Here is a 27,390-nt window from a genome sequence, read left to right as displayed (position 1 = left end):
ATGGCCAAGATTTGTCCTGAAGTAGTCAGTTTTAACGATGAAGCCAGTTCTTTTGTTCTCAAAGTCACTGTGGATGAGGTTAAAGTTCTTGCTGTGACCGTATGTCGTTTCTCTGAATGGGATGGACAGTCCCCTGGAGTCACCACTGTAATAGCTCTGTTGCTGTGGGACCTGACTGTCTAAGTGTGTGTGTGTGTGTGTGTGTGTGTGTGTGTGTGTGTGTGTGTGTGTGTGTGTGTGTGTGTGCCTTGCAGCTGCATTTCTCTGGTGTGCAATGAATAATGAAGCACGATGCCCGGGGTAATGGAACACTCTTCGACCCCTGACCCCTTGTCCTGTCTCCTGATTGGATCAGCTTGGATGTGATAGCCTCGATCTGTGTCCATTATTGCAAAAACAGGTGCTGTTTTTATCGTTGTAGCCACAAGTTTATCCAGATTTTTTTTTTTTTTTGACTCTGCAGGAGGAGGAAGAAAGCCACAGCTTGTTGACTTCTTGCTTCAGAGCTCTTCAAATAAAAACTCTGTATTTCCACAGGGGCAATTTGCATGAATTTAACGAGGGGTTGATGGGCAGGTAAATTGGTGCTTCTTGCGGATTTCTCCCAAAATGTGTTGTAATGAGGACACTGATGATAATTTATGATAATTTTTCCTGAGTACCTTCGCTCTCTGTCATATTGCCAGGTCTGTGCGTACCTAAATTTGCATAGGATGTGTATGACTTGGGTGCATTTTGAGTTTTCACCTCAAGTGGCTTCACTGAGAATGAAATAAAGTTTAAAGGGGTACTTTGGATTATTTAAAGCGGGGTTATATGAGGTACTTATCCAGCCAGTGAGTGTATTACCTACAGTAGATGGCGGTTGACACGCCCCCAGCTTGGAGTCCCGGTGTAGGAAACTAAACAAGCAGCAAAAACTATTTTAGCTGTCTAAAAAATGACCAGCTTAAACAATCAATATCACTTTAAGTATATGCAATATTAAGAATATTTTTGCCACCTGCAGTCAGACAGCCTTTTCTGGCGAGAAACCTCCATTTTATAAGCCAAATATCACTCTTTCAAACCAACCAAATTCCATTGACAAAATTAGCAATTTTGCCTCACAGAACATGGGAGTTGCAGGTTTACTACTGTTTGGATCAGTTAGTTTGTTTGTCTTATTTTGTGACTTAAGTGTTTTAAAAGGTTAGCTTGGATTCACAGAAATCGCGTAATAACAGGAACAAACTAACAGGTCGAGGCAGCTGTAGCCCGGCAGCCCCTGTATTCTGCATGATAAAATTAGTCATTTTGCCAATGGAGTTTGGTAAGTTTGGAGAGAGCAACATTTGACTTATATAAGACTGGTTTTCTGTAATAAAAAAAAAAAAAAAAAGGCTGCCTGACAGAAAGGTAAAGTGGTGAAAATGTTCTTAATAAAGCCTATAGTAAAACTGATATTGATTTTTTGGGATGGGTCTGGCTAAAATACGTTTTGCTGCTGATCCTGTCTACAGCAGTTCATCGCTTTGAGTCCATGCTGGTGCCCCACTCTGTACATCTGTCTTTAAGTGTCTCCAACTTCTGTCACTAAAAAATGTTAGCTCAAGCTCTGTTTGTGCTGGAAAACGGTGACCTTTTCCTGATTTGTGCCATAGAGCAACGCTGTTTCTGTGATAAAGCAGTTCTTCACATCTACTGTCAGGCTCCAGTTCTTTGAAGTAGAAGTATTTATGTGATTGAAGCTTGTGTAAAAAGCCGAATGCACCTGCTCTAAAATCCAAGAGGGATTCACTTTTAAAGGTTTTTATTCATGTAGAAAATGCTTGTTGTTTCCTGCCAGCTGGTTTAATCTATCAGTTCGCCCCACTAGTGCATTCATGGAGGACCAATTAAACCCTACAAGTATACGCTGCAACTTGCATTCCTTTGGGAAGTCAGTGATGGAAAACGCTAGATGGAAGTAGATGTTACATGCAGGCGTGCAGGCGTGTTATTTTGAGGATAGTGAACTGATCATTTCCTGAGGAGGCGAACAAGGTCAGATGTTATGTAACACCGAGGGGCCGGTGATAAAAGAGCGTAATGTTCCAAGTTAACCTCTGAACTGATGCACAGACACCTCGGTGATCATTTTAACGGATTCAGCCCAGAGGTGTCGCCGACACTCTGAGCTGGATACGCTGGGTTTTTAATAGGAGAGGTGAGAATTGAATTATCAGTGCCGGAGTGACAGCGTTGGCAGAAAATGGGTTTTTCCAGGAACAGTGACAAACTTATCACATTATTTGTGTGTGTGTGTGTGTGTGTGTGTGTGTGTGTGTGAATACTGTTATTGAATCATTTAAATGCCATTATCACATTCTGTCTTTGTTTGGGCAGAGACTAGCACTGACTGGAAGTAGAAGGAATGGGAACTTTTTTTTTTAACTGCCCTGCTGAAAGGGAGAGTTCGAATCATGTGATGGGGGTTGTATCACGTACTTATCCATAGTCAGTGTATTACGGCAGTCAGCAGGCCTTTGTATTGTCACCACTTTATTGTGCCGTCAGACAACCTTTACTCATGGGAAACTGCTGTTATAAAAGCCAAATATCCCTCTTTCCAAACCAACCAAACTCCATTGACAAAATCACTAATTTTACTTTGCTGAACAATGGAGTTTCTGGTCTACTCCTGCCTTAAACTGGTAGTTAGTTTGTGTTGGTGTGTGATTTTTGGTCAAATTAAACTAACCTTTAAAAACACGGAAGTCACACAATAACTCAAACAAACAGATCGAGGCAGCAGTGCATCAGCATCTACTGTGTTCTGCGAGGTAAAATTACTGATTTTATCAGTGCAGTTTGGTGGTGGGAGAGCGAGCAATATTTAGCCTCTGTAACAGTGGTTGCCCGTCAGAACAGGCTGTTTGACGGCAACATAAAGTGTTGAAAAAAATTCTAAATATAGTGTACACTTAAACTGATACTGAACTGATACTTTACCAGATCTTGTACTCTATGTGGCATGGCGTACCTGCTACCTGTAACCTCAGAGCATTGCCTTGTTTTCCTGGCCTGGGGGAAAGCAACAGGTTTGCCTGATACTAATACAAGGTGGAAACAAAGATCTCAAATAGTCACAACCCCAAAGAAGTAAGTTGAACAAATTCGCCCGTTGAGGATGTCTCAGTGTGGCACAAGTCAACACCTCCACTGTTTCTTCTCCTGGTGTCTTCAGGGTGTCGCATGAGCCATTTATGACGAATCAGACCTTTCGCCAGATTTAGTTTCAGTCTTCTGTTTTCACAGTCTGCACCAGTAAAAAAAAAAAATGTTCAAAACAAGGCATCACGACGACACAAGTCCATCACAGGTTATTTAAAGCAGCTGAGGGCACAAAACTCCTCCTACAGCTTGTTTATTTGCAGATTGGTTGTCTGTGTCTGCAGCCAGAGGGGAGGAGGGCGAAGCGTGGGCTGACGGGAGGGTATCAGGGGTCGTTTTCTGTGGTCAGTGCTTTGCGAGCTGTGGCAGTGTCAATGAGGGCTGGCAGGCCAGGATTGGAGAGACCAATTATTTTGGTGGATATTTTGGTGATTTTCAGGAGTTTGGTGAAAATGCATGGAGAAATAGAAGGTGGATGGGACCTTCCAGCCTCCTCCTACTCACACTGTAACCTAACACACTAAAATTTGCACACATAAGACTGCAATAACATACAATAATGTAAGAAAAAATATATAAATAATGTCAGGAGAGGTCAGGAAGCCACAGAGTTAAACCCCTCCTTTTAGGAAAAAACAAACAAACGTATAAAAAAACAATAATACTAATCAGAACTAGTTTCTACTCAATAATTGCCTGAATTGGATGTTTAATAAACAATGGTTTGTCGGTCAGCTGTCATTCTCCTTCAGTTTTATCCCACCCAAGTGGATCATTGACCCAGCAGTCGACACACACTGCTAATATTGAACTGAGCTTTTAAAACACAACTGTTAAATTTAAGCTAGACTGAAATTTAGTCAGAGACAGCAGTCTGATGCTGCTGTACTCTAGCTTCATCATCAACAGCATCATTTAGCTCTTCATCACAAGGCCTTTGTTATTAATACGATTGTTTCTAGTTTCTTATTCTGCATCATTTAAATGACAGAAGCTAATTCATGTTTATTGTCATCAAAAAGCAATTAACACCGCTGCTGTCAAAATAAGCAATTACCGTCCTCTGGAGGCTCGTACATCCTTATTGCCTCCTTGAGGGATCCCTCTCCTCTTCAGCAAGGATCCAGAACTCATGATGGATTTGTGGTGTTTATTTGTTTTACAACCTGCAACACAGACACTTTTTGGCAAAGTTTGGACAGGAGCATGTTTACCATCACTTTTTCCTTTAACAACAGAAAGTGTTTGGAAACTGAGGACGCTAGTTGTTGAAGTTTTGAAAGTGAAATATAGTATAATATCCCCTTGCACGTTTTTTGTGAGCTTCTTGGCCACCGTTGGTTTGCCACACTTAGAAGGGGAGGGTGACGGGTGTTGGTTGCATTGTGCAAACTCACCACTAGATGGCACTAATTCCTACACACTGGTCCTTTAAATTTAACAGACATCCAACCTGTGAACACATGTTCTTGGCGTTGATGCCCAGGCCTCAGAAAAACACAATATGTGATACAGTGGCTGTCACTCATGTTGGCGGTGCTCTTGTTTGTTTACAGTAACCACTGTAATGCCAGAAAATTCATGTCACAGTGATTTATTGATTTTTAAATGTGGCACCTCTGACATGACCGGCCTCCAGCTCCAAACTGCAGCCACTTGTGGAGCTGTTAGACGCTGCTGTTTGTGAGTGTGTATTAGACTTGATGACAGGAGTGTGAAAGTTATTGTGAGGCAGGTAAGTGTGTGTAATCAGCTCTAAAGGCACAGACACTTAAACAGAGGGAGCATTTCAGAGATTTCGGCTGCTTTATCGACTGCCCGGGAACGATTCGCACTCCTCCATTTGGCTGTCGTCTTTATCTCCGTCCATCAGGCCTGCGGAGGAATTCACCTTGGCTCTTCTCTCAGCTCCGATCAATGCAGGCAGATTTAGAGATGGCCTCCAACAGATGCAGCGCACATACATAAATTCACACACTGCGGCGCTGTGCGGGCGGGAAGGTGCCGAGGTGTGATGGCTGGGTGCAGGGTGCTCGCAGATGTTGTGATTCCCATGATGAGGGTGGAGCTGTGGGACTGAGCTCAGCTCTTCAGCGTAGAAAGCACGGAGGAATCAGAAGGTTGTGCGTGCGTGTGCTTTAAAAAATGAGCCTTCATCATTATCAGCAATTAATTTATCTCATTAACAAGCAAATATGTGAAACATTTAATAGCCTGAGTGACTGTGAACATTGCAGCGGCAGTTTGTTCCTCTCAGCTTGTCAATCTCAGCCTGGCATTTCAATACTAATTTGGAAATGCCAGAGCAAATGAAAACATGAGTTTGGCAGATTCGTCTGGTTCACAGCCACTACCCTGAGCATGCTCAGCAACGTCTGTCGTCATCTTTGTTGTAATAAAGGAATATGTCACCCAAAACACCTGATCTTTTTCCCTCGTGACCCCTTAAAGGATCAATATGGTGGAGCCAAAGAGGTTTAAATCTCTATTTCATATATGATCTACGGTTGAAGCGAGTTGGTCTCTTTATGATTTGTTTGGTCTCTTTCATGGCTTGTCAGCAGAGGGTTGATTGGTTCAAATCCACAGTTCCTCTGGGAAAACTTCCAGAAAAGGTCCATCCTTGCAGCGATGACCAGAGAAATACTCTCAGAAACACCTGAGGATGGAAACAGGTCACCGTATGAATGTGAAGCAGTCGAACTTTTGGAGAGCATCTATCATCTTCTCGTTAAAGTTAAAGAGAAATCCGTCGGCGTATTGACTCGTGGCTCTGCTCCAGCAGCCTGCAGGAGCCCTGAAGCCTCAACCTTGGCCCTCATTTAAAGCTCAGTTCACACTGGAGTAGAATCACCCCGAGACCTCATTATGATTTAGAAGTTCAGCCAACGCGCCCGTGTTTTCCGTGAGTCATTCATAGAGGACAAACAAAAACCTGAGTTTCAGTCTGATTTAGGGATTATCTCTAAACATAGCGGGACATGACGAGCCTCCAGAATTTGGAGCCCAAAAACTATCAAAGCACTCATTAATAATTTCAGCTGCAGCTCCTACAGTATAAATCTCTAGCCTGAAGAAAAGGGGAAATAGCACAGAAAGAGTCAAGAAATCCAACTCCGAACTACTCAGATAGTTATTCTCAAACATTTGCAGGGTTTGATCCAGGACTTTCTGCAAGGGTCAAATGAGCCCGTCAGTTTCTCCGTCCATAAACAACACCGTGCAGGGTTCATGAAAGTTTTGAAAAGGCTTAATTTTAACCATTAGGATTTCATGATTAGGAATACCCTTGAAAAATGCTTTATTTTCCACATAATCTGATTATGTCGAATGTTAAAGAAAAGATTTGCCACTCATAGCAAGTCCTGAACTTTGCAGCTGCTCTTGGTTTATGATTTCTTGTGATCATCACTCATTCACAGATATTTCCCAAGACTGGTTGGATGCTTTTTACTCTGTGTTGTTTCGGAGTCGTTGCAGTTGTGACTGAGAAATGATCAGTCTTGTTTTTTTGCAGAAAATTGAGAGATTTTTCTCGATGGAATCTGTACCAATTTATTCACGGTGTCGTCAAACGGCGGTAAACTTTCTAGCTCTTCAGGCTGATGGGAGTGAATAATGCCACTGACATCTTATGAACCAAACAACTAATCGGTTAATCGACAATGAAAATAATCTTTAGCTGCAGCCTTAGCTGACAGGTATGAGTGATTCTCACGTTCATTAGTGGCAGATGTGTGTGTTCAGTTCACTGTTAACCCAAAACATGAACATGTTCGATGCTCGTTCATCCACAACACTGTTTTTCGATAGAGACATACCTGGAAAATGTTGCCTGTCAGATGATTTATCTAGAGATAGACTCTCCACTCTGCTGGTCTTTTAATTTGACATGTTTTTAAACCTTAAAAATCACAGCGTTGTGTGTCTTTCACGGAGGAGGAGCAGCAGAGCAGTCTGGGTTTATAACAAGACTAAAGCAGAACTCTGCTGCTGCCAAACTGCAGGCCGCTCCTGGTCAGCACCATCGGCAGCTCAGTATCTCACTGCATTATTCAGCAGCCCTGATACTTCTCCTCCTCGCCCTGCCTCCCCCCTTTTCTCTCACCCTCCGCCTCTCCTGTGGCATCTTAACACTCGACTAGAGGAAAAAAAACGGTTCGCTCACGTATTCAAACACTGCGCCAGAAGCCTGAACAAGAACACCTTTTTTTGTGTTTTGCATATGAACCTGTGAACCAACTGTGGGCATCGTGTGGGTGTGTGTTTGTGTGGACCGGAGCTTGAAGGGAAAACCGCATGCTGGTTAGTTACGGAGCGAGCGGCAGACAGTCGAGGCCCAGAGGGTGTTGGGCTGAAGCCGCCTGCTGACATCCACGCTGTTGCAGCCGGGCTAATTGCCTGTCTGTCCTCCCCAAAGGGCAGAGCTGCGGTGCACTTCAGACTGCCGCTGTCGGCCTTCATGACACAATGTTTGAGTTTCATCTCGAAAACGCCGCTTTTTTTTTTTCTTCAGTGGTTCAGCTTTTATCCGAACATCTGGGCCTGTTTTATGTTTTTCACTGCTGGTGTCAGATTTATCAGGATGTATTGATCCCTGCTGGCTGCTTACACCTAGTCTTATTAAATTATGTATCAAACGACTCTCTGAAGCCCCTCAAACATCATTACTGAGTTTAGGCTGACATGTATTAACTGTGTGCTGATGTGATGGAGGCTCTGCTGACTGGAGCTGCATTAAACCTGCCTACAAAGGCTGCAAGTGAAGTGAAATCGCTTCTGCTGTTTGTTGAAATATCAACATCATGCTATTAATGTCAGTATCTATGCTGTGATTTGGCAAAAGTATGTCAGATAAGAGCAGAATCTGATGTACAGTATCAGCTGATTGATATTATTGGCCTGTCACAGTTATATCGGTCTAAAATGCACTTTTATGAAAACTTTTCTTTTCACAGAATCTGATGCAGATTGTTTTTATATATTCGCTTTGCAGGCTAACTGCAGCTGGAGCAGTTAATTGAACTTTTATCGAAATCACAATATGGCTTTCTGCAGTTTTGAAATTGCAGGAGGTGCAAAATTTATGAAAGGCAAAATGTGTCAAAAACTTTTAAATGAATGAATGTCATGAGGCAGAGAAACTAGTTACTCGACTTTAATGCTTTATTCTGACTTCGAGATTCATCAGGTCAGTCCTCTTGGGGAATTATGGGCTAATTATTTGCTGCTGCTGAATGCTTTGCACTGCTACTTGATCATTGCATTATGGGTATTACTGTGTTTTTATTGTATTTTTGCTATTTATTCTTGTATATATGTGGAGATTTTACTTGTAATATGTGTGACTGTAGCACCATTATGAAGTTGAGAACTGCACACGTTCTTGAATCTTGAATCTTGGGGTTCACTAATCCTACACTACAACCAAAAGAAGAAAAATGCATAACAAACCAAACAAAACAGTGAACAGAACAAACCAAGAAAGTTCTGAAATATCAGAATCTGCCTTCAATAAGTTGGACATGACTTCTATAAAAAACCTCAGGTGTTCTTTGGTTTTTCTCTGCTCTGTTTCAGTGATCAGGTCTGATCTCTGTGGACTAGAAGCACGGTTGTTTTCCGGTGCCACCCGCCCCGACGTGCCCTGTCTTGTTAATGACAAACTGGTGACGGTCATGATGTTGGCACCAGTCTCTGTGCAGCGTCACAGGTTGCCGGGACGATCAGCTGTGTTTGATCAAAACTTGTTCTCTGCAGTGGATTCACTGCTGGAGCTGCATCGGATTAGTGGGACGCTTGTTTGTCCGTGCATGTGTGTTTTGAAAGTGGAAATAAATTACACATTGTTCCTGGAGGCAGTGATCCATTACAGTAGCAAAATTTTAATCTTAAGCGTGAAAACGTCCGACCACAGAGGCATCTCTTCCCTCATTTGTCATCTGCACATGCTCAGTGTGAGAGGCTGACAGTTAATTAAGTTCACTTGGTGGGGTACGGCCTTTAAATCAGCTCTGGTCTTTTATTTTGACGGGGTTGCATAACAGCGTAATGGCTGTAGAAGTGGCTGCGTGTTGTTTGCATGCCAGAGAAACGAGGAAATGAGTTCAGGACCGTAACCAGTGAGGAAGTTTGACTCGTAGCCTTTGAGGAACAGTGACTTTTCTCACTTTCTGTGAAATGTGAATGTCAGGGCTGCAGAGATTCAGCTAGATAATGCAGCTGAAAGTGCTGCACGGTAAGAGTCACCCACTGATAAGTTCAAAGACAGAGCGGAGTAGTTGTAATTTTAAAATGCATCTAAAAAGAGACGGAATGATCTCATGATTAAGTCTCTCCCGGGATGACTTCGTGTACCTGTATTTAGCTCCCTCTGCCTCTGATCTGTACCCACATTTAGCCTCTTTGAACAATACGACTGCATCTAATTATCTTCTGCTGCTGCTGCCGTCTTTGCCCGCTGACAGACACGTTGATATTGATTAATATTTACCTTGTGGGAATGTGTATCAGTGCTGAGGCACTCTGCTCATCTTTTCTCTAATATTACATTCTGTGTCCTTGGTCTGTTTCTGCAGTAAAGATCCTGAGAGACACTTTCCACTCATTTTCAGTCCTAAACACTTTTAAGGTTGAGTAACGCACTGTACACAGGCATCCCATAATGAAACAGGCTCTTACAGACGCCTGTATTCGTCCATTTTAGGGACATTCAGTCCTCAGATGTAATAGACCCTCCAATTTTTAAACTTAATTTACGTTTTAAAAAAGGTTTTCTCATATATGAGCCCTTATGGTTCCCAGTGAGCATTTTTCTCCTGAAAGAAATTCAAAATTTGAAAGTGAAAGTTTTTCTCCAATTATCTGAAGATGATGATTGAATGTTCACATTTAGACCAAATGTCCCAGGGGTTTGCAATAGTGAAGTTTTTCATCCTCCACAATATGAAAGTAATAGCCTATCTTTAGCCTCAGAAAACTCATCCTAATTTCTCAGTTGAAAGCCAGAGAAAAAACTTCCCTCACGCAGCATTCAAAACCCTGGATGAAAGTGTTCAACCCTTTTATCCACCACATCTTCGTTCCCATATGGACTTTGCTGCAGTTTATACTACGTCACCTGACTTCATAAAGCCTTTTTGTCTGAAAACCTTCTGCAGATTGCAGCCAGTAACCAGTTACTTATCAGTACTAATCTGAACTTAGGCCCCATTTAAAAAAGTGGGAATCTGCTATTTGGATGAGTTTTTAACTTTCCTCCTCATTTGGCAAGAATATTGTTATACTGACTGTCAAAGTGTTGTATTGAGGCCGGTCACAACATTAGTATGAAGATGGAGCCTCTCAGAGAAAATTCTCCAGCCAGATGGACATTGATGAGGCCACATAACTGAACTTATTTTCCATCTCAGTTATTTCACAAGACCCGTTGACCGCTCTGAGCGTTTTACTTTCTGTTTCATGCTTTTTTGTTGTTGTTAATTTATTCACAGCAACATTCAGGTCAGAGGTGTCTTTTTTATCGGTAGTTTTTGTTTTGCCTGACGGTGCCAGGATGCCCACCCACTCACCAAACTGCCTGTTTGCATCTCAGATACACAACTGAAGACAGGAAACAGAGAAGGGGGTAAAGTTAATGAGACTGGAGGAAGACGAGCAGACTGTACTGTAAGAACCACACTGTCAGAATATGTTAACTTTACAGTCAGATCAGTACAGCTTTGCAAAATCACTGTCATATTCTGGTGAGTATACTCCACTGTCTTCAACTTCTGTTGTTGAGTGATTAATCTGAAAATTAAAATTTTATTCAATTAATTTGACAGGTTTTCTCATCTGTATTGTCTTCTTGAAGGCTTTTTCTCCTTTGTATAAATGCAGAGTTGAGAGCATGTTATCAAATCCATTTAAAATTAATATTAATGTTAAATAACTTGACTAAAACCTACTAAAATATTTCAATATCTAAATCTTAAAAATAAGATGAGCAGCAGAAGAGATAAAGTGTTGATTAGATATGTAACTGACACACTGAGCTACTTTCTCCACATACTGAAGGTCCCGATTCATAATTAGTAAGTTAATAGGCATTAATTATTGATTTGATGTTCATAAAAGTTTGCATGGGAGATGATGACTTGAAACTGATGTGACTAGATCACAGAGATCGTTTTCATGGAGAATAATAATCACTCTGTTGTCTCTTTGAACTGCAAAAACACACAGTAATCTTACAGAGCTGCACTTCCTTTACTTCACAAATGATCTTTAGTCACAATCTGCTGCTGCATACCAAGACTTATCTCCACAGCGCTGCAGAAAGGTCCAGCTCCGCACATTATCACTCCACTATAGAAGGGGAAAAAAAACAAAAACGCCCTGCCCTGTTTGCATTTCTTTAAACCAATGAGGATCGTCTTGGGCGGTGCAAAGCCCAGGATGCAGCGATGGTGTCCCTCCATAATAGTATCTCAGGGAGCTTGTTTTGGTGGCATTAAAATGACTAAAAAAAAAAGCAATGTAAGGTATTTTAAACACTTAAAGCTTCCACCTAAATAAATCAATATCAGTTGAAATGTATATTATATTTAGAATATTTTCACTGCTTTACCTTACCTATCAGACAACGTTTTCCGACACAAAACCACTGTTATAATAAGTCAGATATCACTCTCTCCAAATCAACCAAACTCCATAGACGAAATCAGCAGTTTTACCTCACAGTGCACAGTAGTTGCTGGTCTACTGCTGCCTTGATCTGTCAGTTTGTTTGTGTTTTTGTGTCACTTTAGTGTTTTGAAAGGTTAGTTCATGTTCACCAAAGTCACACAATAACACAAACAAACTAACATATTTTACCAGAAGCTACTGTGTTCTGTGTGGTAAAATTACTGATTTAGCCTATGGAGTTTGGTTGGTTTGGAGAGAGACATATTTGGCTTATGTAACTGCAGTTTCGTATTGGAAAAGGCTGCCTGACAGCAAGGTAAAGCTTTGAAAATGACTGATATAGATTTTTGCTGCTGACCCTTTCCACAGCAGAGCATTGCTTAGCTTCTGTTTCATTTTCTTAAAACTGAGGTCGTGTCAACTTCTATCTACTGTAGGTAACACACTGATTGTTGATAAGTACCTCTTACAGCCCCACTTCAAATAATCCAATCTATCCCTCCAATTAGCCACAGTTGATGCCACCAGCAGCGTTTGTCTTTCCGACCGGTGAAAGAGATTCAACAGCTCAGGCTGAAAACTGATGAAGTCTGCCGCGGGAGTGGTTCGTTCACAATGAAAGCCTTGAATCCGGGGAATGAATCAGGGTCACTTTTGAAGGTAGCGGAGCACAAATAGAGCCGTGGATTAAGTGGACTTCCAGAAAGTGGAGATGACGCCTGAAAGCAGTAAACCCCCGCCCGCCCTCTCCCCCTCTCGCTGTGACCCTGGAGCTTCAGAAGTGATAACAGCACTTAAGTCCCATCCGCCAACTCTCCCCTCGCAAACACAGATATTTCCTGTACCGATGGAGCTCGCAGATAGAGCCGACATGACAAGAGAACTTCTTTTTCCTTTTGCCTCCACAACCCCACCCTCCTGCGTGTCTCTGATGCGCCACATCACAAGACCCTTCATGGTACATCACGTACATTTCATAATGAAGTTTTAATGGGAACTGTTTATCACCAAACTGTCATCATCTGCCCCCGTCGGCTCCCCCTCTCTTTCCCAACATTTCACTTGTATATTCTTTACTTGAAAGAAGTAAAGCAACAAGGTTTTTTATGGAGGGTTGGGAAATGGTTTAATTGGTAAATTTGTTACATAAATAATAACATTGCTGTGGCATGATCGCCTCAATGAATGGTGCACTGTAAAAAAAATATCATTAAAAAAAACAGTCAACTTGTCTTTTCAAATTCAGACAACTTAAAAGTTTAGTTTATAGAACATTTTTTCTCAAGTACAGCTTAATTAATTTCCAGTTTATTTTATGAGATAAATTTTAATCCTTACAAATTATCTCTGCATATCTTTTCAAATTCAGTCAACATAAAATTTGGGACTGAGCAGTTCAAATGAATATCTTAAGTTTAGTGAACATGTTTTCTCAAGCACAAAAAAGTTTGTTTACTTTGAATCAATACAAAATGACCTCAACTTGTAATTTAAAGTTCAGTCAACTTGCAGCCTGGACACTACATTTTTTTAAGTTAGAGCAGTTTATCTTTAGTGTGAAGAGCATTTCCTCGTTCTGGATTAAACTAAAATAGAAAAAAACTCATCCAATCAGTCACATTCTATTTTAGTGACATTTCAAAAGTCTTCCACTCATCAGTTGTCTGGAAACAGTCATTCTCTCTGTCCTCCCTCTCTCTGATGTGTTGAATAGAGCTTGTTGTTGTGTTGTTGTGTTTGGGTGGAGAATGTTGTGAGTGGGACTGACTGACTCGCTCCTGAAGTCAGATTTCTGTCCGTCCGTCCGTCCGTCCGTCTCTCTGTACAGTAGCAGCTTCAGTAACAACCAGTGGCATTGTGGTCTCTCTGATCTCACTTCTCCTTGCCTCTCGCTCATATTTCCTCTCGTCGGCCGGTGTGAAGCAGTGCGTGGTGACAGCGATGGGATGAGGTAGTTCAGGTTGTCTCTTGGTTTGTTGGACCCTGGTTGAATTGTGACCGATGAGGACTAAGGCTCTGACTCGACTGGAGGTTCCACTGGAACGCTTGAAAAGAGGTAAAAGATGAAAAGACTGTCTGCTATCTGCCACTTCAGCTTGACGATAAGAGGCGATACAGTTTGTTTGTGTACATATTTGCTTAATACTCTGGTATGTGATGGGTACACATGAGTGTTTATGTTTTAACTGGTTCATATAATTAGATTTAAACGTGTTTATTTAAGTATAAAGTCGGTGTGGTGGTTTATGTTTCAGTGCCTGAACCCTGTGGCTTTCATGCAGTGATGCTAGTGAGGAAAATGTGTAAGAATTAGCGCAAAAACCAACAAAAATATCTGTGGTTAATTTTCTGTTCAGTCTGAACATCTTTGCAAATGTAAAGCTATTAAATATTGATACAAAATACCATAAATGTCTGTATATTTGTGGTATGTCAACATTGTATAGCTCCTAATTTACTTTAATTTACTTTAATCGACATTTCTTGTTGATTATATTCTTGTAGCCGTATTTTTTATCCCCCAGAATTTTTGCTATCCTTTCTTTTCCCGTCCTTTCATATCTCTGCAGCCTTGAGACTGAAATTTCCTTTAATTTTTAAGATTAAGAAAGAGTTTGCATACAGATTTGCTAGCTAGTTAGCTAGCTTTTTGCTAACTCTAGCTAATTTAAGATGTGAATATGTTGCTTCAGGTTTCCCAGCAACATCTTTTAACCTTCATCTTTTCAGCATAGTTTGCCTGTTCTTATCTCTTTTGTTGTTTTGTCTTATTTTTAACATGTTTTAGTGTCATTTGCTTGTGTCTTAGTTTTACTTTAATTTTAGCTCTTGCTCCAGTTTGGCCTTATTGTGTTAGTCGTCTGTTGTTGTTTTGTCTGCTCTTTTGCTTTGTCAAAGCACTTTGTAAACTGTTTTTAAAGGTGCTATATTAATTATTTATAAGTTATTATTATAGACAAGCCTAGCACATATCACATCTAAGCGCAGGTAACAAGAAAGGAGGAAGCTGACTGGGATAATATGGGGTACTAAGCTAGCTTAAATGCTATTGGGGCACAGAGCGAAAAGGGGTGGGATTTAGGAAGCGGTGACTGAATTGGAACTGGAAAAAAAAAGTGGATTGCAGTGTCCCTAATAAGAAAAGATAATATTCTCACAAACTTTGTCCCGCTAAACTGAAATATACTGAGTTATGGTCCCAACAATCCTTCAAGCATTATTATAATGGCAAAATAAATGAGCCTCAGGTGTGTAAAGCCAACATTTCAGTTTGCAGATATCTAAATTCAGGTTATGGAGTCAAATCAGAACTGGAAAAAAAGTGAAAATTATAATATTAGTATAGATTTAGCAAGCATCAGGTAAGAAGTGACTGTGACGTTGTGTTGCACAGACCGGTGTAACTCTGCTACACAAACACCACATGATGTCACCCACTAAGCAGCAGACGAGTGATGAGACAAGTGCAGACACTCGACAGTAAACTATTATCTGCTAACACGCTGCTTCTAAATATATATATGTCCTAATATTAGAATGCTAATGTTATGCTAACACAAGCATGTATATAATGATGTGCTGTGAAATGTCTGCAGCTGCCTCATCAGTTGTTGAATGAGTAATCCTTCCAACTTGAAGGGTGCTACATGTTAACATTTTAACATTAGCATTTAGCTTAAAGTGCAGCTAATAGTCTGACAGTGTAAAACTGACTCAAAAGAAACTATATAAGCACTTTTAATTCAGGTAACAGCATCGTATTTCCTCTGTTAAAGACCTTAGAAAAGAATAACAAAGTTTTCTCTCACTTTTTATACTTTCAGCTGTTTTCTTTCTGATGTGTAAACAGCATGACAGCTTTTTTTTGGATGCAGGTTTAAATGAGTCAGTGCAAAGTACAGACACTGTGGAGGTTAATTATTTGTCTATGAACCACATTTTGGGGTCAGGATGGCTAAAGTCTCGGCTGTCTGTCACCTTGTGTCGCGTCACGTTCACGCGGTCGAGTTTCAGGTTCAGACGAGGGGAGACAGATGATTGTTTTGGAAGCACAGTAATAACACATAATAGTCAGTGTAGTGTAAAGTGTCTGCAGCTGCCTCATCAGCTGTTGTGAAGTGGATGACATCATTTGGTGTGTTTGTGTGCAGAGTTTCATCACTGTGTCACTTGTGTGATTATCACATCACTTCCACCATATTAATAAATCAAGTACAAGTATTTGAAAATCATGACCCATCCCTAGTTGTGTGTGCTAACAGCACCTAACATAATGTGAGATAACAGCAGTATTTGCTAGCAGTAGCTAACGGTAGTGTTTACAAAACAGTAGCTAACAGTGACCAGCGGTTACAGAGTTGTTGAGCTCAGCAAGATGAGAAAAGTAGCATCAGTTGCTTGGTAACAGACATAAAAATTGATAAGCGACGTTGGATTGAGTTTTTAGGATCTCCCAGTTTAAGATTACATTGGGCAAAAAATATGATTTGCTTCTGTAAGACCAATCTTATTGTAATTTAACACTTGAGATAAGAAGTTCCTGTAATGTGGCCTCTGACCACAAGAATGTGTGGAGCATCCTTCTCCAATCAACCCCTCCACTGTTATTACACTTCTTATTGTTATCATTCCTCTTTTGTGCATCTATGAGAGGCTGAGGGATGTATAAAAAATGGCTGCATCTGAGCAAAGAGCTGCAACGACGACCCCTCCTTAACATAAAGAACAAAGGGGGCTCATTACAGCAGCCGACAGAGGGCTTCAGGAGAGCCGAGGAAACGAGGAAAGGCTGTTATTATGCTTGTCATGTTGTTCGTTGTCAGAGCTGGTCGTTAACAGCAATGATAATGAGGAACAAACACACAAATACACCCCGCAACGCTTCCTAGAATTAGATTTGACTGTGAAATGTCTCATCTGGAGTCACACGTTTCCTCCTGAATTTTCAGTGTGTGTTTTTTTTTTTTTTAAAAGCCAGCTGAGGCTTTTGTCACAAGTGGGAAGACGAGAATAAAAAGCCGGCGTTTGATGATCGCCCTCCGCTCCCACGGCGTGGAGGGAACTACTGAAGCCATCCGGGATTCAAGGACGAGGCACGCCGTCTGAGGCAAAAGTCAAGAAATAAAGAGGCTTTACTTTATGTGTGAGGCCTTGAAATAGTTTCCATGAAAACCAGAGTCTAATTTGTGTTTGCATCTCATTGAGAAAATCACATAAATGCAAAAAGGTCTGTAATTAATGATTGAGTAATTCTGCAGGTTATTTTCTCAGATAGTTTGTTTTGTCTGACCCGGGACGTTTTGGCATTTTCTTGCTTAAAGACGGCCATGGTTGTGCACAGAGCTATATTAGCCCAACAAGGGTGCAGCAGAGGCAGTTGCAATGGATCGTCAATATCACCATAGTCAGTGAGCTAATTATGTGTCGTGGGACTGCATTGAAATCAGATATCTTTGGTTTGGCAGAACAAAGCAAGCGACACCAGTAAAGTCATTCCACTCACACCACAATCAGGCACACTGGGTGATTTGCATAACTTCCGCATAGCAGCTACAAAGAATAAAAATATTTTTCTCTTCTTACGTGTGGTCACAAGGAAGGAAGTCATGAATAACTGGACTGCTTTAAATAATTACTGGAGCAACAGAAATAATGAGACGGAATAAGTTGAAACATGGGCGCCAGTAGAGAAGACCATCATTTTAATTTTACTTTTTCTTATTTCTCCCTCATATTTGTTGTCTTGTGATTTACAGCATTAACACTGCATGTTTCCTGCGCTGTAAGACGAGAGTACAGCGAAAACTGTGGGACAGTAACAGTGTTTATGACTGATATTAATTGAAGGGTGATTGGTAAAATTTGTGAGTTGGACTAATTTGAGGGAGTTATAAACGGTACAACAGTAATCAAACTCATCTCAAACTGCAAAATCTACATGCAGAGACATTTTTTGTCTTCCATGATTCCCTCTCTTTATACAATGATGCTGATATTTTGGTTTAACTGCCAATTTTGCCTGTTATTCATTTTATTTTGGCAGTTATCATTAAGTTTATTTAATATTTTTTGGCAGTGAGAGAAGTAAAAGCCCCTGACTCACCACCATTACTAACAACAGTTCTGTTGGAGAGGTCAGCAGCACCTGAAGGCAACACTGAGCAGGTTTCTATTTAGCTGTTAAATGCTCCCACAGAACACAGAGGAACACAGAGGAACACAGAGGAACACAGTCTGTCCTCCAGTTAGACATCGACTGAGTCTGTGATTTACTCTGAAATGTTGAAAGATAATATTCAATATTCAATCATCTGACACTGGTCGACTGAGTTTTATACATTTTATATAAATAGAATACAAATCAATCAACATAGGATCTTTTTTTTTTTTTTTTAGAGACGGTCAGATTGGCTGATCAAAGCGATATTGTTTTTGTTTTTTGTTCGTTTGTTTTATTGACAGCATTTTATACATATTTGATCCTTTTTTTCTGGTTAAAAATATAAAAAAAAGAATACCAAAAAAAAGTTACTTTTCAGTGACCTGATCATTTTAGACACTAAGGTTTATTGCTAAACTGTAAAATATCCTGCCTCCATTATTTATCACGCCCCAAGTCCTAAGTGGGCCAGACTGGACCCTTTGGCAGGCCGGTTTTGGCCCACGGGCCATATGTTTTGCACCCCTGTTTTAGATGATGTCAGATAAGGATACAAGAAGTAAAGGATAAAAAGGAATATTAAAAACAGTTGATTTGATATATGGTATAGCCATAATTTCTGCTCTCTACACGTCTTACTTTTCATGTCTTTGTCAACATTTTTCTATTAACGCAGCTTTGAAAGTGCAATAACAGGTTTTCAACTGAGCGAGACTCGGAAATCACAGTTGTCAGATGAAAATAAATCATATTGTGCAGCATGAGAACAGCACACACATCACCTGCTAAAGTGGTAAACCTGCTGGGGAAGTAGCACCTCAGCTTCCTGAATTTTTGACGTATGGTGACGGTTTCAGACGAGTTCTCATACACACAAACACTCCTGACTCGTTTAGACCTCAGTGCTCACAGCGAATTCCCACGTGACCTGAATGCGGCATGAGGGAGGTGAAGGGCAGAGCGGGGGACAGGGCAGCGTCCAGCTGGTCAGGCGGGTGACGGGTGGGGACATTTTAATCACAGCGGGACAGGGACAGATAGCTGGAGCTGACATCGGCCTCGCCGCTGGGGGCGGAGCGACGGCGCTGAGAGGAGGAGGTGGAAGGTCACCTCGGCGGGGGGGGTTTCTAGGCTCGTAGTGAAGGATGAACAGGATGAAAAGGCAGAGAAAGGTCAAATTTTAAAGGAATGGTCCCCGCTGAGATCCTGTTTGTGTGTTCAACGTTGTGATTATTGTGATTTTATTGAGTTATTCATGTTTGTTCAGCCTGTTTAATCTGTTTCTGCTTCAAGTGATGACTTTTATTTCTCAGAATTACCAAAGTTTTTCACCTCATTCTGGTATTTTACTGTATTTTGAAGCTGCATTCAGTAGAGAAATAAGAAATTAATGAAGAATTTGAATTGTTTTGCACAATTGTTCATCAATATTTGTGTGGAAATTAGATAGAAGAACTTTCTCTTGAGTTGAATTTTATTATTTTTCTTTTATTTATTTTCTTACTCTTGCACTGAAAGAATGGCCACGCTTGCTATCTCAATATAACAATATATGTAACTCGAAATAATAGCATTAAAAATTATGACTATTAGATAATAACATTATTGGCAAACAACCTTTTGTTTTCTCGTGATAACAGGTTGATTATCTCATTATGTCAACAGAACAAACTTGCTGGTTATCTCAATATAACTAAAACAATTTGCACGTATATTTTTTTAATGCTGTTATCTCAAGTTATCACCTGTTTTCTCGTGATAACAGGTTATTATCCTGTTATACTGAGATAACCAGCAAAGTTTGTTTCCCTGAGATAACTAGATATTAGTTATCTCAAGAATTAGAACTGGGCCCATGAAAGTGTGCACAGAATTTCAGCAGTTTTTCTATTCTTTTTTTTATTCTGTCCTTTGCTTTTTTTTTCTCTTAAAGACTACTTTTTCATAGACTCGAATCATGCACAGAGATATGACACTGTAGAATTATGTAAAGTTTAATTCCACAGAAAGTTAATTCATGAGAAAACTATTTACTGAGGAAAAATTAGTCTTCCGTTAAATATTTCCACTACCCCTTGCGTCGAGCGTGGACGATTCCTCTTTGGAGGCACATGATGTTAAACACATTTCACAGCCTCTAAGATAAAACACGCTGTAAACTTGAAGCCACAAGGGGTCTTCTGCTGTCGCCCATAAACTCCCTGAACCCACTACAAGTACGACGGGAGCTCCTCGGCCACAAATAAAAACATACGCGCGCCTGCGATCTCCGTCACGGATGCCGGTGTGATCCCTGAAGCATGAAAAGGGCTCTAATTGCATTTAGCTTAAGTCAGGCCACTGTGGAATACTAATATGTCTGTAAAGGGTTCAGAATTAAGGCTAAGCTTCAGTGCAATAGAAAAGGCCGAATCCCATTTCCTCTCCAATTCCTCTGCCTCTCACTATGGGAACCGCAGGGCCTCCTGGGGTGGAGCTCCCAGTAGAAAAAGGGCTTTACTGTATTTGTTTATTTGCCCCAGACAGTTTGCCTTGTTGTGTACGGACCCCCCCCCCTTTCCTCCGACTTCCAGCGTCTTCTTCTCCCGCTGTGTGTGCTCCCAGCAGCCCACAGCGACATGCCTTTCACTGACACACACCATCCTGTCATAAAAATGCCAGCCGGCTCAATAAGGAGCGTGTTTGTTCCGAGCGTTTAGGAATTCCAGTCAAGCCTTTCCTCCCATCGAGCCCCAGAGACCCAGAGAGGAAGTCGGAGAACGACTCCAGTCAAATACTTCCTGTAAAGAGCTGAAAACTGTCAAAAAGAGAGGAATTATGAGTATCACAGAACTGCAGGGATTCAAATGATGCGAGTCTCTTGAAATCCAAAACCAGCAGTTGAAGATTAAAGCTGTTTTTAGTTGATAGTGTCTGCAGTTGAGTCACATCGGATGTTTCTATTAATGTACATCATGTATGAGCAATCATGAAACATGTTTTCTTTCATCTGGTGTAAAGATGTTTAGTCCAGGTCATCTCTGCAGTACCTCATTATAATGCTGTTTTCTCATACATTTTTCCTTTTTTTTTAAAAATTGCGATCTGGTTCTGAGATTTGGATTTTGCACTTGGCCATATTGTGTTTTCTTGTGCAGCCCTAATACTTAGTTCTTATTCTACCTCCTACCACCACACCAAATTAGTTTGGATTCAATGAAGTCACACAATAACACAAGCTAACAGTTCAATGCAGCGGTAGACGAGCGAGAGGTAAAACGAGAGGTAAAATTACTGATTTTGCGAATGGAGTTTGGTCGGTTTGGAGGAGGCAATGTTTGGTTTGTATGACGGCAGTTTTCCATCAAAAAATGCCGTCTGAGTGCAACGCAAAGCACTGAAAATCAGCGCACACCTGAACTAATTTGATAGTGACGAACTCTCTCTTAGTACCTCATAAATCCCTACACCAAATAATCCGAACTGTCCCTTTAAATCATCAAACACAACAGTAACACTTCCATCTCTGTCTGTTAAAACTGAGCCATGTTGGTGTTTATTATGATGGTTTTACCCCGTTGTGTCTCGTTCGGCTGCTGCTCGTCGGTATGATTCATTATCCGCCTCCATCACAACGTGCCAAACACTATATTGAACATAAACACAACATGACCCCACTTAATGGAGTGTGTGCCAGCTTTGTTTAACACACATCTGATGTTTGGAGCCTCTCACGGTTGGCTGAGTCAGGAAGCGGGTGTGTGTGTTAGCGGTGTGACAGATCTTGTCCGATAATAAACACCACATGGAAACTGTTGCAGGGAATGCTGATTTACACTCCTGAGGTACACAGAGAGGTGAGAGGTGTGTGTGCGTTATCAGTGTGTGTGTGTGTGTTATCAGTGTGTGTGTGTGTAGCAGCAACGCATTTATACTCACACAATGTGGTGCGTGGGCTCAGCAAACACAGAAAAACCTTTTTGTGGCACTGTGACGCCTCTCTGTCACAACAGCTGTCAGTTTAAAGGAGCTCCTCTCATCAGCCTGCTGCATGTAGACACACACACACACACACACACATTGTTGTCCCAGGCTGAGGTCAGGCTGACACGCTGGCCGGTCTGCAGTGAAGTGTTCCTGCTGGCCTCACCAAGATTTCTCTGACTGGTTTGAAGTGTGTGTGTGTGTGTGTGTGTGTGTGTGTGTGTGTGTGTGTGTGTGTGTGTGTGTGTGTTCTCCACGTCAGCTCTTGGCTGTGGCACACTGACACTGAGAGTAGCACAGAGCTCGTCTGTGATGGCAGAATAATCTGATGTGTCTGTAGCGAGGAGCAACAACAGTTAAAGATCTCAGAAACTTACTGGAAGTCCTTTAAATGTCCTTTTTTTTACCAACAAGTTCCCATTTTCTGACTTTTAAAGTCACCTGCATAGTCTGAGATAAAGTTGTTGAGGTTTTAGACGTAAAAAAAAAATATTATAAATATATTATAATTATACATTTTCATTTTCATTTATCATCTATAAGACAGTTGAAACAACTCAGAATTTCCAGGCAATGTACTGCAACAGATTTTTGAGCTCTGAGCCCAACTCAAGTTTTACCAGCTACTAAACTTTTGTTAAGATAATTTAGTTTTCCTCTTTAGATAAACTTGAATCTTTGTTTTTTAGAGACCCCCCCCAAAAAAATTGTAAAACTAGATATTATAGTCAGCAAGTTTATTTCAACGCATAAGAGTTTGAGTCGTTGCCTGGAAATTTTGCATCATCTCAACTTTTTTTTTTAACAGTTTAATTTGATTCTTACGTTTGCCAACTGTAAAAATATGTAGTCTATACACCAAATTTAAAAAAAAAAGTTTAAATATTTAGTCAACTAAAATGCGTGATCTGTGGCTCCTTACGCACAGTTTGTAGAAAGTTGTAAAAGTTCTGAAAATGTTCAAGTTTTAATGTGATGCTTTCAAGGTTAGAAATATGCTTGAATTTAAACAAACCCTTTAAAATCTTTATTTTCAACATAATTTGGTGTTTCATCTGCACCAGGTTCTTTCAGTTGGCAGCTGAATCCAACCCTTTAATGACCTCAACCCGGCCCTTCGATTATTTAGAAATACGAATACTTGAGTTTTTAAAATGTTTAAAATGAAAAACAGTGATGGAGGAGACAAAAAAAAAAACATCTGCACGGTGTTTAGCTCACCTGTAATTTCAGCAAACTGAAAATCTAAGCAGGTTATTGTTTTTGTAAACACAGCTGCTGGGTGTCCACAGTCACAACCACCACACACACGCTGTGCTGACATCAGCTGTCAGGGATAACACACTTCATTCTTCTCTTGATTTTGTATAAAAGCCTGAAAACTTTGCGACAAACAGAGTGTGATCCGTTTGCCTGCAGCTCATTGAGTACAGCCACACAGCTGTTAAAGTTTGTCCTGAAACTCATTCATCTTTTTCTTTTCTCTTTTCTCTCCCTCCTCTGTTTGCTCTCCAGCGTCTGATACCGAGCAGGATGCGGCGGTGAAACTTGACCAGGAGCGGGCTGAGATAGTCGCCAAATATGACAAGGTACGGTGAGAACTCCAGCACCAAGCATAAATTATCCTGCACAAAGTTTTGGTGATGTTGGAACTCACAACAATAGTTTTTGTTTTTTTTTCTTGTGGTCAACCTCAGCCAAATTCCAGCTGCTTACTCATGCTGAGGCTCCACCAAACCTCATAACACTGTGGTGAAATCCCTCCATAAATCACTGCCTTATTGCCCGTGAAACACAATAATAACAGCGAGCTGCGTGCACAATCTGCTGCTCTGTATTTTCAACATTTTCATGAATTGAGCAAGGCTGTGATTACCATGCAGGAGCCACATTTCAGATGGAGTATCCTCAGCCAAAGCTCATTAACTACCAATGAAAATTAACATGTAAATGGAGCGTTATGCCTTTAAAAGGCACCTTGATGGTCCACACTGTGTGCATGTTCAGTGGACTAACACTAACTGTGTCAGGAGGGCAGAGAAAGAAAAACACACTCCTGCACAACTGTGGTTTAAAAGTTCTCATAAACTGTCTAGCAGTGTGGTTATTGCTTAAACGTATTACATGTTTTCTACAAAAACTAGGAACTTGTTACAGATATTGATTGACATTTACTGTAGCCAGTAGCGCTGAATGTCCAATTAGCCAAATCTTTCTGAACTGATTGCTTCCAGTAAACGCAGCCGGACCAGGGCTGAAGACAGCTCCCACGACCAGTGGATGCTAGTTTAACGTCAGGGAATACAGAACCAAGGTGGTTTTCTTGCTGGGTTTGGCTTCAGTAGCAGTTATGGCTAGCTACTTTAGCAGCAAATAAAGCTACCTTTTCATTAGGAAACTCAGTAAACAACCATGGTACTGTATTCCCTGTCGGCCTTGGAGGCTGTGTCCGGTCCTGGTGTGGCCCTGTTCATTAGGAAACTGCTGAACCCAGTACTCTTGCCCACTAACAGCTGCTAAGAGTTATGGTTAGCTACTTTAGCAACAAGTAAAGTTACATTTCTATCAGGAAACTCCATAAACAACCTTGGTACTGTATTGTATCTGTGTTCATGACCCTGGTTCTGTTGCCTGCTAACAGTAGCTAACAGTTATGGTTAGCTACATTAGCAACAAATGAAGCTACCTTTCCATGAGAGAAGTCCGTAATTGTCCTTGGTACTGTATTCCCTGTTGGTCTCGAAGGCATTGTCTGGTCCTGGTCCATCTGTGTTTATTGGGAGGCTGCTGAGCCCAGTTCTTCTGTCCATTAACAGCAGCTAACAGTTATGGTTAGCTACTGTAGCAACAAGTAAAGCTATCTTTCCATTGGGAAACTTTGAAATGACCTCAGTACAGTATTCCCTACTGGTTCTGGAGGCTGTGTTCAGTTCTGGTCCAACCATGTTTACTGGAAAGCTGCTGACCCAAGTTATGTTGCCTATTAATGGCAGCTAACAGTCACAGTTAGCTACGTTAGCAACAAGTAAGGCTATCTTTCCCTCAGGAAACTCAGTAAACAACCTTGGTACTGTATTACCTGTTGGTTTCTGAAGCTGTGTCCAAATCCAGTCCGGCCGTATCCATAGGGAGGCTGCTGAGCCCAGTTCTGTTGCCCACTAGCAGCAGAAAATATTTTTCCATTGTATATGATCCAGTTTCACCCAAATCAGTTAACAAATTTATAAAGTTGTGTCGCCCAGCCTCCAGAAACACTCAGCTCTTGCGGTGTAGTAAGAAAAAAAGCAAAGAAAGTGATTAATTGGACCCAAAGTTAGTATATGCCCCAAAGTGCAGGATGAGTCATTAACATTTTTTAATTGTTTTCCAGCAAAGGACAAACTCTAAAACAACACTAAGAATACAAATTGACTTTTTAAAATATTTTTGGGGGCTGAAACTTGGATTTAAGTGATGTACAGTGCAATAAATACATGATAAAAACACTTTAACACTGATTTTGAGTTAATGAGAAGTTTAAGAGAAGAGGAAAGAATCTGTTTAACTCCTGTGCAGTGATAGTCTATTGTGTATTTGCTGTGTGTGTCTGTGTGTGTGTGTGCGTGTGTGTGTGGTTGTACTGTACGTTCCAGAGTGACACCTCTATTTCACAGCCTGGCGGTATCAGCCGGACCAGCCCACCACGCTCAGTTTGTAAATTAGTCTTTTTAATTTAGTCCAGCAGGCTGCATAATCAAGCCGCCTCATTAAGAGTGAAGAGACCATGGAGAGAGGAGATGATGGAGGCGTGTGTGTGTGTGTGTGTGTGTGTGTGTGTGTGTGTGTGTGTGTGTGTGTGTGTGTGTGTGTGTGTGTGTGTGTGTGTGTTTGGCGAGGCAGAATGAGACACAATCGGAGTTGAATCAGTGTCATTGTCGCTGTCGGGGATGGGAGGAGTTTAATGAAGTCGGTTATCACGCCGGCCACACACAGTCGCGGCTCTTCATTTCTCATCAGCTGGCGTTCTTTTTTTCGGATATTAAAATGATTTCTTGTGAAGAGTTTAGTTTCTAAATGAACATTTCCACTCAGGTCTGACTGCCGTCTGTTTTTTGTCTGTTTTTTTAAACGCCTGGCTCTGATGCTGATATTTGTGGATCGTGGGCGCTGATTTGGAGCCAAAACTGAATTCACAACGACTTCATCACAAGTGTCACATTTGAATCCATTCAAAGGTCAAGTTCCTCTCATAGACACCCACTTTAAAACTGAGCATCTCTCGGCTATATTGCGCTATTTTGTTGTTCTGAGTGAAATATCCCAGAAACTATGGTCATGGAATTTGGTTCAGACATTCGTGTTGCCTTCAGGATGAATTTTAGTAACTTCAGTGATCCCTTAACTTTTTTTTTTATTATTATTATTTGTCCAATACTTTTATTTAAGACCAAATACCTACAAAACTAATGACATTTCCACATTCCCATCAACCCCAGCTCCACTTTGGGTTTTGTGCAAATGTTCACATGCTAACCATCCACCATACAAATTCTAAAAAAAATTTGAATTGTCATTATGTGAATTATTAGAAGATATAATTACTAATGTACCAAAAATCTTATTTTCCATGCCGATCATTCGAATTGCTTGCCAGTCAAGTATCTTGCAGATTGATTGCTGGTGTTGGCTCACGAAAATGGACACGTGTTTGACCTGACGAGCAGACCAACTGCCCAGCTGAGAAAAATGTAAATTAGCATATATTCTGCTCTGCTTTTATTATGAGAAATAAAATTAAACAAAAAATATTCACACTAAACCATCTGAGAAAATCACTTAATGAGGATAAGGTTTTGTATTAACGGGTCAGAAGAAGAAAATGTGGGGATATATTGATTTATTGTAATGAATCAGTTAATAATGAACTGTATAAATTCTGATCAGTGGCTCTGACAGAAGGCACACGTCACCTGACTGAAGTGTGCAGTCGATCAGAGTCGTGGTGACAAACAATCAGAGAAGCGCTGAGCAGCAGCAGAGTCCTGCTTTAATTTGACGCTGGAATTGATTTTAAGCAGTGAGAGAAATGATAAACGTGTCAGCCATGATGATGCAGCGTTTCTTCATTCTTATTTCAGAGAGTGAACACACACACACACACATACATTATGTGTGTGAGGTGGGATAAAACACTGGCGTCTTTTGATCTTCAGAGCTGTGTGTGAGTCTGATTTATTTATTTAACTGGTGTGTTTGAGGGAGCGGTGCAGACGCTGGGCGAGGACAGAGGGAGGAGATGAATTTGGAAATATTTCAGCTCAACATCTGGTCGTCAGACTGACCTGTGAAACCACAGACAGGCCGTCTGTCTCTCTGTCTGTTACTGTAGGACGAGTGTTTTTAAGATGTTTGAATCGCACACAGTGGAGAACGGCACAAAAGTCAGGTAGGAGACGAGGTTAGAGGTTCATTAATTATTTCTG

At 40.9% G+C, this 27,390-nt stretch overlaps 1 protein-coding gene across 4 annotated transcripts in view; it reads left to right on the top strand.

Annotated features, from left to right (window-relative positions):
* The window catches only part of usp6nl (USP6 N-terminal like), a 133,590-nt gene that overhangs the window by 42,126 nt on the left and 64,074 nt on the right, over positions 1 to 27,390 (top strand). For 3 of the 4 annotated variants that reach the window (XM_084710794.1, XM_084710795.1, XM_084710792.1), the window contains one exon: positions 23,444 to 23,517. In XM_084710794.1, coding sequence (XP_084566920.1) covers positions 23,444 to 23,517 — 74 coding nt within the window. Of the gene's footprint in view, positions 1 to 13,336; positions 13,862 to 23,443; positions 23,518 to 27,390 lie in introns of those variants that run through there. The other variant, XM_084710793.1, reaches the window with a different exon arrangement.

Source organism: Lutjanus erythropterus, chromosome 22, assembly GCF_056507025.1.
Source record: "Lutjanus erythropterus isolate fLutEry1 chromosome 22, fLutEry1.hap2, whole genome shotgun sequence".
Taxonomy (NCBI): domain Eukaryota; kingdom Metazoa; phylum Chordata; class Actinopteri; order Lutjaniformes; family Lutjanidae; genus Lutjanus; species Lutjanus erythropterus.
This window is presented reverse-complemented; position numbering and strand designations above follow the sequence as displayed.